The sequence below is a fragment of the Bufo bufo genome, chromosome 1 (assembly GCF_905171765.1).
Source record: "Bufo bufo chromosome 1, aBufBuf1.1, whole genome shotgun sequence".
In the NCBI taxonomy this organism is placed as follows: domain Eukaryota; kingdom Metazoa; phylum Chordata; class Amphibia; order Anura; family Bufonidae; genus Bufo; species Bufo bufo.
In genome coordinates, this window is record NC_053389.1 from 423815106 (window position 1) to 423828753 (window position 13648).

The 13648-nt window shown below is 42.8% G+C and overlaps 1 protein-coding gene across 1 annotated transcript in view; it reads right to left on the bottom strand.

The window, feature by feature from the left end:
* IL17B (interleukin 17B) overlaps positions 1-12805 on the bottom strand; it is a 45681-nt gene extending 32876 nt beyond the window's left edge. The window contains exon 1 of the mRNA XM_040406515.1: positions 12502-12805. Coding sequence (XP_040262449.1) covers positions 12502-12522 — 21 coding nt within the window. The 5' untranslated portion in view covers positions 12523-12805. The remainder of the gene's footprint in view (positions 1-12501) is intronic.
* Positions 12806-13648: the final 843 nt, after the last annotated feature.

Here is a 13648-nt window from a genome sequence, read left to right on the forward strand (position 1 = left end):
TGTCATGCTGCATTCAGATGTCCATATGATTTTTACGGATCCACGGATACATGGATCGGATCCGCAAAACACATACGGACATCTGAATGGAGCCTTACAGGGGGGTGATCAATGACAGGGGGGTGATCACCCCATATAGACTCCCTGATCACCCCCCTGTCATTGATCACCCCCCTGTAAGGCTCCATTCAGACATTTTTTTGGCCCAAGTTAGCGGAAATTATTATTTTTTTTCTTACAAAGTCTCATATTCCACTAACTTGTGTCAAAAAATAAAATCTCACATGAACTCCCCATACCCCTCACGGAATCCAAATGCGTAAAATTTTTTAGACATTTATATTCCAGACTTCTTCTCACGCTTTAGGGCCCCTAGAATGCCAGGGCAGTATAAATACCCCACATGTGACCCCCTTTCGGAAAGAAGACACCCCAAGGTATTCCGTGAGGGGCATATTGAGTCCATGAAAGATTGAAATTTTTGTCCCAAGTTAGCGGAAAGGGAGACTTTGTGAGAAAAAAAAAGAAAATATCAATTTCTGCTAACTTGTGCCAAAAAAAAAAAATTCTATGAACTCGCCATGCCCCTCATTGAATACCTTGGGGTGTCTTCTTTCCAAAATGGGGTCACATGTGGGGTATTTATACTGCCCTGGCATTCTAGGGGTCCTAAAGCGTGAGAAGAAGTCTGGGATCCAAATGTCTAAAAATGCCCTCATAAAATGAATGTGGGCCCCTTTGCGCATCTAGGCTGCAAAAAAGTGTCACACATGTGGTATCGCCGTACTCAGGAGAAGTTGGGGAATGTGTTTTGGGGTGTCATTTTACATATACCCATGCTGGGTGAGATAAATATCTTGGTCAAATGCCAACTTTGTATAAAAAAATGGGAAAAGTTGTCTTTTGACTAGATATTTCTTTCACCCAGCATGGGTATATGTAAAAAGACACCCCAAAACACATTCCCCAACGTCTCCTGAATACGGAGATACCAGATGTGTGACACTTTTTTGCAGCCTAGGTGGGCAAAGGGGCCCACATTCCAAAGAGCACCTTTAGGATTTCACAGGTCATTTACCTACTTACCACACATTAGGGCCCCTGGAAAATGCCAGGGCAGTATAACTACCCCACAAGTGACCCCATTTTGGAAAGAAGACACCCCAAGGTATTCCGTGAGGGGCATGGCAAGTTCCTAGAATTTTTTATTTTTTGTCACAAGTTAGTGGAAAATGATGATTTAAATTTTTTTTTTTTTCATACAAAGTCTCATATTCCACTAACTTGTGACAAAAAATAAAAACTTCCATGAACTCACTATGCCCATCAGCGAATACCTTGGGGTCTCTTCTTTCCAAAATAGGGTCACTTGTGGGGTAGTTATACTGCCCTGGCATTCTAGGGGCCCAAATGTGTGGTAAGGAGTTTGAAATCAAATTCTGTAAAAAATGACCTGTGAAATCCGAAAGGTGCTCTTTGGAATATGGGCCCCTTTGCCCACCTAGGCTGCAAAAAAGTGTCACACATCTGGTATCTCCGTACTCAGGAGAAGTTGGGGAATGTGTTTTGGGGTGTCATTTTACATATACCCATGCTGGGTGAGAGAAATATCTTGGCAAAAGACAACTTTTCCCATTTTTATATACAAAGTTGGCATTTGACCAAGATATTTATCTCACCCAGCATGGGTATATGTAAAATGACACCCCAAAACACATTGCCCAACTTCTCCTGAGTACGGCGATACCACATGTGTGACACTTTTTTGCAGCCTAGATGCGCAAAGGGGCCCACATTCATTTTATGAGGGCATTTTTAGACATTTGGATCCCAGACTTCTTCTCACGCTTTAGGGCCCCTAGAATGCCAGGGCAGTATAAATACCCCACATGTGACCCCATTTTGGAAAGAAGACACCCCAAGGTATTCAATGAGGGGCATGGCGAGTTCATAGAAATTTATTTTTTTTGCCACAAGTTAGCAGAAATTGATATATATTTTTTTTTTCCTCACAAAGTCTCCCTTTCCGCTAACTTGGGACAAAAATTTCAATCTTTCATGGACTCAATATGCCCCTCACGGAATACCTTGTGGTGTCTTCTTTCCGAAATGGGGTCACATGTGGGGTATTTATACTGCCCTGGCATACAGAATTTGATTTCAAACTCCTTACCACACATTTGGGCCCCTAGAATGCCAGGGCAGTATAACTACCCCACAAGTGACCCCATTTTGGAAATAAGACACCCAAAGGTATTCCGTGAGGGGCATGGCGAGTTCCTAGAATTTTTTATTTTTTGTCACAAGTTAGTGGAATATGAGACTTTGTAAGAAAAAAAAAAAAAAAAAAAATCATCATTTTCCGCTAACTTGTGACAAAAAATAAAAAGTTCTATGAACTCACTATGCCCATCAGCGAATACCTTAGGGTGTGTACTTTCCGAAATGGGGTCATTTGTGGGGTGTTTGTACTGTCTGGGCATTGTAGAACCTCAGGAAACATGACAGGTGCTCAGAAAGTCAGAGCTGCTTCAAAAAGCGGAAATTCACATTTTTGTACCATAGTTTGTAAACGCTATAACTTTTACCCAAACCATTTTTTTTTTACCCAAACAATTTTTTTTTATCAAAGACATGTAGAACAATAAATTTAGAGCAAAATTTATATATGGATCTCGTTTTTTTTTGCAAAATTTTACAACTGAAAGTGAAAAATGTCATTTTTTTGCAAAAAAATCGTTAAATTTCGATTAATAACAAAAAAAGTAAAAATGTCAGCAGCAATGAAATACCACCAAATGAAAGCTCTATTAGTGAGAAGAAAAGGAGGTAAAATTCATTTGGGTGGTAAGTTGCATGACCGAGCAATAAACGGTGAAAGTAGTGTAGGTCAGAAGTGTAAAAAGTGGCCTGGTCTTTCAGGGTGTTTAAGCACTGGGGACTGAGGTGGTTAAATAGAGCGTGCAGCCAACCGCTGCGACTTCCTGACCCCGGGTATAACGGAGTCAGGCGTGGTTCTTAATACCATCGTGACAGTACCCCCCTCTCTACGAGGGGCCTCCGGACACTCAGGACCAGGTCTCTCAGGATGAGAGGCATGAAAAACCCGAACTAGCCTGTCGGCGTTTACCTCAGACGCAGGAACCCACATTCTTTCCTCGGGACCGTAACCTCTCCAATGCACCAGATATTGAAGAGAGCGGCGGACCCGACGAGAATTAACAATTTTGGATATATGAAATTCTAGATTACCATCCACGACAACAGGAGGGGGTGGCAGCGATGACGGTTCTAGAGGTGGAACATATTTTTTGAGTAACGACTTATGAAAAACATTATGAATTTTAAAAGTCTGAGGTAACTCCAGGCGAAAAGCCACGGGGTTGATGATGGCTACAATTTTGTAAGGGCCAATAAACCTAGGACCCAGTTTCCAAGAGGAAACCTTCAATTTAATATTCCTAGTAGACAACCACACATAGTCATTCACTCCTAGGTCCGGACCTGGCGACCGTCTCTTATCAGCCATGCATTTGTATTTACCTCCCATATTTTTCAAGTTAGCTTGCACCTTCTGCCATACCGATGAAAGATGACGAAAACCGTTCCTCTTCGGGAACCCCAGAAGACCCCCCCTCTTTGAAAAAGTACAGAATTGGGGATGAAAACCATATGCACCAAGAAATGGTGACTTGCCAGTGGATTCCTGACGACGATTATTTATAGCAAACTCAGCTAACGGTAAATATGATGACCACAACTCTTGGTTTTCAGACACAAAACATCTTAGATATGTCTCCAGGTTTTGGTTGGTACGCTCAGTCTGTCCATTCGACTGAGGATGGAAAGCTGAGGAAAAGGACAAGTGTACCCCCAAACAGGAACAAAAAGCTTTCCAAAATTTAGAAATAAACTGGGTACCCCGATCCGAAACAACATCAGAGGGGACCCCGTGAAGCTTCACGATTTCACTGACGAATACCTGAGCAAGAGTCTTAGCATTAGGTAGTGCGGGTAACGCAATGAAGTGTACCATTTTGCTAAACCTGTCCACTACTACCAAAATAACTGTTTTACCCGCAGACAAAGGTAAGTCAGTGATAAAATCCATTGACAGATGTGTCCACGGTCTATTGGGGATGACGAGTGGTAATAGAGACCCTGCAGGACGTGTATGTGAAACTTTTGCGCGCGCACAGGTAGAACAAGAAGACACAAAATCCAATACATCCTGACGCAACCTTGGCCACCAAAAACGACGAGACAATAGCTTCAAGGTTGCTTTACTACCCGGGTGCCCAGCAAGTGCCGAATTATGATGTTCCTTTAATAATTCGAAACGTAGGTTCAACGGTACAAACAATTTCTCTGAGGGGCAAGAGACCGGGCCGTCCCCCTGGGCCTCTAACACCCTCCCCTCCAAAACAGAGTGTACCGCAGAAACAACCACTCCTCTTTGAAGAATGGGTACCGGATCACTAACATTAACCCCTCCAGGGAAACAACGAGATAGTGCATCAGCCTTGGTGTTCTTTGCCCCAGGACGATAGGTAATCACAAAGTTAAACCTGGTAAAAAATAGCGACCACCTAGCCTGTCTAGGGGTGAGACGCTTAGCTGATTCGAGGTACAGAAGATTTTTGTGGTCCGTAATCACAGTGACGGGGTGGACTGCCCCCTCTAAAAAGTGACGCCACTCCTCAAACGCAAGTTTAATAGCTAATAGTTCCCTATTGCCAATATCGTAGTTCTTTTCTGCTGCAGATAGTTTTTTAGAAAAGAAAGCACAAGGACGCCATTTGCCAGGAGACGGACCCTGAGACAGCACCGCCCCCACTCCCACCTCTGACGCATCGACTTCAACAATAAAAGGCTGAGAGACATCAAGTTGGACTAGTACAGGTGCTGAGGTAAACCTCTCTTTTAGAGAGGAAAAAGCAACTTTAGCGGCGTCAGGCCATCTAGAAAAATCAGTCCCCTTCCTAGTCATGTCAGTAAGCGGTTTTACAATAAGTGAATAATTTTTAATGAATTTCCTATAGAAATTCGCGAAGCCCAAGAACCGTTGTAGTGCTTTGAGGTTCTCAGGAAGATCCCAATCTAAAATTGCCTGGACCTTCCTAGGATCCATACGGAAACCTGAAGCAGATAAAAAATAACCTGGGAATTGTATCTCCTGAACGGCGAAGACACATTTTTAGATTTTAGCATATAATTCATTCGTCCGTAGGACCTGCAGTACTTGTCTGACATGCACCTCATGTGTTTTCAGATCAGACGAATAAATTAAAATATCATCTAGGTATATTACCACAAACCTGCCGATTAGATGACTAAAAATGTCATTAACGAAGTGTTGAAAGACGGCAGGAGCATTGGTCAGACCGAAAGGCATAACTAGATTTTCATAATGCCCCTCAGGGGTGTTAAACGCTGTCTTCCACTCATCCCCCTCCTTAATACGAATCAGATTGTAGGCCCCCCTAAGATCAAGTTTGGAGAACCACCTAGCACCCGCAATCTGGTTAAACAGGTCAGGAATGAGAGGAAGAGGGTATGGGTCTCGGATGGTTATCCGATTTAATTTGCGAAAATCTAAGCAAGGACGCAGGCCCCCATCTTTCTTTTTAACTAAGAAAAACCCTGCAGCCACGGGTGAAGAAGAGGGTCTGATGTGTCCCTTAGCCAAGCTCTCGGAGATATAATCTTTCATGGCTTGTCTCTCTGGACCCGAAAGATTATATAACCTGGTCTTGGGTAATTTTGCGCCGGGAATAAGGTTAACCGGGCAATCATAAGGACGATGAGGTGGTAACTTCTGACAACCCTTTTCAGAAAAAACATCCTCAAAATCCGAAATAAATGTAGGTAGGGTAGTTATGGAGGCGACTAAGCAATTGCTATTTAAGAAATTTTCTCTGCACTGCTCACTCCACTCCAATATCTCCCTAGCCTGCCAATCCACTACTGGATTGTGCGCTACCAACCAGGGAAGACCCAGCACTACCGGAGTGGGAAGCCCCTCCAGAACATAACATGAAAGCAACTCGTTATGGTGGTCCCCTACCCGAAGGTGTAAATTATGAACAATGTGGGTGAGGTTTCTCTGAGACAGGGGAGCAGAATCAATAGCGAATATGGGAATGGGTCTCTGTAACGTACAGAGAGACAAACCCAAAGTGCGGGCAAAATGGGCATCTATCAAATTTACCCCTGCTCCACTGTCTAGAAAGAAAGAAATAGTCTCCGTCTTATCACCAAAAATAATAACTGCTGGCAACACAAATTGCGATGTACGTATGGAGGAAACGTATACCCCCCCGGCTGACATCCTCCACACAGCCTGGGGTTAGTAGTTTTTCCGACGGTCTTTTGTTTCTGAGGAAAGAAGGACAGACATTAATGAAATGACCCCTCTCCCCACAAAAAAAACAAACCCCACGCCTACGGCGAGCCTCAGGAGGACGGGCCTGACGAGTAGTTCCTCCTAGCTGCATAGGCTCGTCTAAGTCCGTACAGACTAACTGCTGCTTGGGAGGGGTTACCAATTGCTCCGGTTTTTCAACCTGTCCCTAAGGCGTCTCTCTATACGGATAGAAAGGGACATAACCGCATCAAGGGAAAAGGGGGTCTCATATAATGCAAGCGCATCCTTAACCCTTTCGGATAACCCCGAGCAGAACTGACTCCTGAGAGCTGGGTTGTTCATTGGGTATCCGTAGCCCACCTACGGAATTTAGAGCAATACTCCTCTACCGGCCGCTCTCCTTGTAAGAGTCTCCGTAATCTTGATTCAGCCAGTGCGACTCGGTCAGGGTCGTCATATATGAGACCCAAGGCCCCGAAAAACTCATCCACTGGCCGAAGAGCCTGGGAATCAGTAGGTAAAGAGAACGCCCAGGACTGCGGGTCCCCCTGCAGCAGGGAAATAACAACCCCCCACCCGCTGTTCTTCATTACCAGAGGAGTAAGGGCGCAGTTTAAAATATAACTTACAGGCCTCACGGAATGTCAAAAACTTGTCCCTTCCCCCAGAAAATCTGTCAGGGAGAGGGACCTTGGGTTCCGCAACAACCTGGTTACCAGTAGCAACCGCTGGGCTTGCGGTCAGTTGCAATCGCTGCTGTAGCTGGAGGACCGACGCCTTCAATCCTGCCACCTCCAAAGACAGGCCATGAGATTGTTTGGACAGAGCAGCAATTTGATCCATACTGGATTCTAAGTAGGTAAAAAAAATAAAAAATAAAAAATTTTACCTACACAAAATAAGGGCCAGATATAATGTAATGACCGACGTCACGCACAGGGAGGAAAAAAGGGAAAGCCCTGCCCAAGGGAGAGGGAAAGGTGGTGACCCCTAACTCACCTTGCGGCTGGCACCTGACTGCCCTGACGTCCCTAGACGGGTTCCTCACCCGTGCGGCGATCACGTGCCTAAACCCTGGCTTTCCCTAAAATGAGCCCTAGATAGTGAACGGGCCTGTGGGATCGCTAGTCCACACCACTGTCACTAAGAGGGAAACACCAGGGAGAGGACAGACAAAACAGACAAACACATACACCCAGGTGGGCGACCACAATAGACCACAAAGGTCCAACAGGGATCCGGAGGGTAGCGTTCTGGACCAACTACCAGAGAACACAGCAACACAGCTCCAGAAGGTCAGAATAGATGTCCAGGCAGGAAGCTCTATATCTGGCAACCAGAGAAGTGTGAGAGAGGAATTTAAGGAGGTTTGGGAGTGCTGGACAAGGAACAGCTGAGGAGAAGGAGCTACGGATCCCTGAGTGAGCCAAAAGGGTTTGCAAAGCAAACCCAGAAAGCTACCATAAGGAAAACAGCCCTATCTTAAATAGAGCGTGCAGCCAACCGCTGCGACTTCCTGACCCCGGGTATAACTGAGTCAGGCGTGGTTCTCGATACCCTCGTGACAAATGTGCAGGGCAGTTTGTTTCACCCGTAATACGTGCATATATATATATATATATATATATATATATATTATATATATATATATATATATACACACCACTGTATTTATTGCACCCCCCTTCCCCCTTTTTTTTAATTTTTTATCATCCCTTTTTTATTTTTATTTTTTTATTTTTTTGGAGTGTGTGCCTGAATAAAAGAATGGCATAAGTATATGTATGTGTGTTTATTTTTTTATTTTATTTTAACTGCAGTAGCACAAATGACCACCAGAGGGTGCTCACCTCAAGACCTGCTACACACTGTCTAGTGAGATCCCCGTCCTGCATCCTCAGTTGTGGCCACTGGGGGCGCAAGGAGCCAGACAGGAACGAGCCTGGGACGCCGAGCGAACTGAAGCAAGCGGGCCGGCGGCAGCAGGAGAGGACACCAGAAGGAGAGGACACCGAAGGTAAGTTTAACAATACCCTGCCTCACTAATGGCATGGCGGCCCGTGCCAGACATTTGTGAATGAGTTCGGAACCACGCTGACCCCTGCACCCTGCCTATACTGCCGTGTGGGAGCCGATGCTTCCAGCAGTTCGCTCCGGTGCAGCGTGACTCCCCCTTACCTTGGGGAGCCGGCGCTGCCGACCGGACTTTGAGCAACGGGGTTAAATACGGCAAACGGGGTAGACACAGCGCACGGTGTAGATTAAGGAGCAGGAAGGCAACTAATCCAGACGCACACGGATATGGCCACGATCTGTGTTGAGCAGACGTAGGATGTAGGGGAGGGGGAAATGAGCCTAAATAGCGCGGCAGAGCCCCTCCCACAAATACAGGCCAATAAATCGGCCTTAAAACATGTACATATAGTTTTTTGTAAATTAAATTTCAATTGTGAAAGTTTTTAAACCGCTTTAAACCATTGTGCATTTGCTAATGTTATGTGAAGAAATTGTGAATTACATTATAAGCACTTCTTATAGACAGTTTTTAGAGCTGACAAGGGAATAAAAGTCCAGTTTTTATTTCTTTCCTGCACTCAGGTCTTAATGAAAATCAATGGGCAGGAAAAGGAGAGACTAGCAGACCTGAGTAACTATAAACTAGTAAGTGACATGTTCCTATAAACATCCTCCAGAAATGAATAGCTAGAAAACACAACACACACAATACTTCTTAGTCTCTTCAGAGGCGCTGCTCTCTGAGCACTTCCACTGCATTATACACTTCCACCATTACCCAGTCTATTATGCCACTTGTTGAATAGTACCTGAGGTAACTAAAAAGTGGTCATGATAGAGTTCAGCTAATCTAACACAAAATGTACCATCCAAGATTATGTATCCGAGGAATGGTACGGTAGATTTTTTCAAAGATGCATTTCTCGAGTTTGGCATGAAGTCGATTCTCTCTCAACTGCTGTAGAACAAACCGTACATGCTTCCGGTGAGTGGTCAAATCTGGATATCGTCCAGGTACACTATCACACAGACATAGAGCAGGTCCCGGAAGATATTGTTTAGCAACTCCTGGAATACTGCGGGAGCATTGCACAGACCAAAGGGGATGATTAGATACTCGTAGTGTCCATCACGAGTGTTGAAAGCAGTCTTCCACTCATTGCCCTTTCTAATGCGGATAAGGTTGTATGCGCCGCGCAGTTCGAATTTTGTGAAGACTTAAGCTCCCCGGTTCCTGTCAAAGAGTTCGGAGATTAGCGGAAGAGGGTATCGATTCTTGACTGTGACCTTATTCAGACCTCAATAGTCGATACAGGGCCGTAGGGATCCATCTTTCTTCTGCACAAAGAAGAACTCGGCACCCGCTGGTGAAGAAGATTTCCGGATAAGCCCCCTCTCGAGATTCTCCTTGATGTAATAAGACATCGCATGGATCTCAGGAAGTGAGAATAGGTAGACTCGACCACGAGGTGGAGTGGCACTAGAAGGTCAATCGGACAATCATAAGGACGATGAGGAGGCACGGTCTTGGCCTCTTTCTTACTGAAGACATCTGCAAAACTGGCATACTGCTGCAGAAGTCCAGTCAGATCTATAGGTACAGTAGGCGAGGAAGCAGGTCGGACCTCTGATAAGCAGGTGGCCTGCCAGTATGATCCCCAGAATCTGACCGGAGTGCCAGTCCAGAACTGGAGTATGCTGACACAGCCAGGGAAGACCAAGGATAACCGGATGCACAGACGCTGGCAGCACATAGAAGGAGATCTATTACATGCCATTGCAAAACTTTTCAGATCCAGATGCTGGTTTGAAAATTAGAATATTTTTTCATAAGATAATCCTCTTATTTGTCTTGAAATGGCCTAGTCAAAGCTCAGTACTATTGAAAATGTGTTGCATGGCTTGAAGATGGCTGCCCACCAACACAACCCATCTAACTTTAAGGAGTTGAAGCAGTTTTACCTAGTAGAATGGGCAAAAATCCTAGTGTCCAGATGTGCTAAGCTTATAGAGGCATACCCCAGTAAAAGCAAACACAATGCAACAGCACTTTGCAAGTATAGAATATATAACTAACGCTAAATTTGGTGTATCAAATGAATATAAGTTATTTAGCAAATATAGTTTGATCCAAACCATTTGTGCCCATCCACCACAGCATTGTGACCTCTTTTGGACAGGAACCTACTCTATATGATATCTCTCCACTTTCAAGGGTTAAAAAAATGCGTATTAAAGTTCAATTTTTTTTTGTCTTAATTATTGTGTGAAATTAAGAATATTTAGCACCTTCATGCTGTATAAATCAAAAGGTACAACACCCTCCCTGCCCACCCCACACACAAAAAACTAAACAAAAAAAAACAACAATGTTGTAATGCAACAAAAGAGGAAAAATACAAAGGGGGTAAATACTTTCATAAAGCATTAATGGTCTACACACTAATATATTCTGGGGCCTACTGCAACAACAGGATATTTATTATAGTCTACAATCAGATGTATTCTATTTATTTAAATGAGGCAACTAAAAGTGTTGTACATATTACACTTTACATGCCAATGTATTATAGAAATTACAGGCAATTGCTAGCAGTATAACAGGTACTAGAGGCTGCAATCAAGTGTTTTATCATTTTTTCAGGCACCAATTTGAATATATTTTATGTGTTACAAATTACAATGTAATGTATTATAGGCTGCATTTGCTTGTATAATATGTATTCCATAAATAATAATGAACTGGATAATTATTGGAGACCACCTGAGTCAAACAGAAAATGTAGAGTAAGTGGTCACCACTTACTCTACATTTTCTATAATATGTATTCCCTACTACAATGATATTTTATAGATATTACTGCCTAAAATCAAATATACGTCTGTGTATTACAGGCTACAGTCATGTGTACATGGAGATGTATAGATTGCTACAATTAGCTATATCATATGTGCTACAGGCTATTATGTTGTATAGGTTCAACAAGTGTATGTATGTATTACAGGTTACATCATGTATGTATGTACAGCCTACTGTCAGACTGTATGTATTAATGGGATGTGATCATATGTATGTATGTATGTACAGCCTTCTGTCAGATGTATGTATTACAGGTTACAGTCAGATGTATGTATTACAGGTTACAGTCAGATGTATGTATGTACAGCCTTCTGTCAGATGTATGTATTACAGGTTACAGTCAGATGTATGTATTACAGGTTACAGTCAGATGTATGTATTACAGGTTACAGTCAGATGTATGTATGTACAGCCTTCTGTCAGATGTATGTATTACAGGTTACAGTCAGATGTATGTATTACAGGTTACAGTCAGATGTATGTATTACAGGTTACAGTCAGATGTATGTATTACAGGTTACAGTCAGATGTATGTATTACAGGTTACAGTCAGATGTATGTATTACAGGTTACAGTCAGATGTATGTATTACAGGTTACAGTCAGATCTATGTATTACAGGTTACAGTCAGATCTATGTATTACAGGTTACAGTCAGATGTATGTATTACAGGTTACAGTCAAATGTATGTATTACAGGTTACAGTCAGATGTATGTATTACAGGTTACAGTCAGATCTATGTATTACAGGTTACAGTCAGATGTATGTATGTACAGCCTACTGTCAGATGTATGTATATACAGACTGTATTGTGTACTACAAGATAAAGTTGGTATTACAAGGTACATATTTTAGGTAGCCACCTGTAAAGGACACATCTTTTCTAATTTAGTGTATTGAGAAATATAAGATATTTTCCATTAAGGAAAATTATGATAAAAAGATTATACTAAAAATAATACATAAAACTAGAGTACTCCTAACATATAAAACATCCATAAAGTGCTACCCATCTATTTATACCCAAGATTAACATGTACCTATACTCATTGACATGCCAAATTACCTATTGATTAACAGTACATTGTATATGAACAAACAAAAGCACATGAGCAAAGTTTATGCCCGTTGACCACTTGTAGCATAGAAACAAAGCTTATACCCTCTGAGTAACCATATTGTATCAACACATGTTATACCCAGGCTGTCTGATCAATAGTACAGATATCTATGTTGGTCTTTTGGAGGAGAACTTACCAGTCTATTTGAGCCAAGCATTGTGTGGCAAGAAGTAGCAAATGCAGCTGCAGCCTTAGCAAACCTCAGGGACTATCCCCAGTGTCAATGGGGCACAGGCTGCACCTACTCTGAGTGACTCCAGTGGGGCCGGGCCCAATCCAGTGTACAGTTAGCTTTCTAAAGGTGCTGAGTACAATGTGAACAAAGGCCCAGCTTGTGCTTCTGTTCTGCGCCTCTTGTTTTGTGTCCCTGACTCCACATCCAGGGACTGTGTTTGCAGACTGGGAACACGGTGCACAGCGGCTCTGTTCTCACACTCGACACACAGACCTGGCTGATATGTGCTGTTTGTTTGCTTGTTCCAAACTCCGTTTGGAATGGAATCCCCAATTTAATAGTTCAATGGAGAATTGTGAAAATGTAATATTGCCAGCTGCAGAAAAGGGCAGAGTATCCCTTTTCACGCTCTGTACGGCTGTGGCTAATTTAGGAATAGGCATGAACTTAATGGTTGGCCTGTAAATGTTCTATGTGAGAATGTAGTGCTGTGTATGCTCATTATTGGCAAGGGGTTTACAGCGAGTTTATAAGTCAGTAGTTGATATTATCATGGCTCGTATCTTACAGTGGGTTAGTTCTTGCACATTTTTATGAAAATTTCCACCTAGAATTGAAAAAAATATAAACATCACTGATCGATCCGCTTGTCTACTCTTGGATAGCTATTCAGCATTGGCTGATTTATATTCTATACTTGAGAATAAAGATCATGGTGCCCTTTTGTCAAAAAGACCCTAAGTCATGTGTAAATAGATATTAAAAATGTCGTGACTAAATAAGTGACAAAGAATTTGTGCCAGAAGTCCTGTGAACCAGGAGGTGCTGGATAAACGGGATCATAGGGTTCACGTAAACAACTCGTGTATGGGTTTATAATGTATCTCTAGATGCCTTCGGTTTTATACCAAGTTTTTTCTGCTGGATTCAGTTGAGCAATTTACTGTTGTTAATAGAAATAATTATACACTGCCTGTCCCAAAAAAAAAAGTCACCTGGATTTAACTAAGCAAATAGTTATGAGCCTCCCATTGGATAATTACTGCATGGGCGATTATCTTTCAGCTGGCAATAAGTTTTTTAACCCCAACTGGTTCAATAAGTTGCT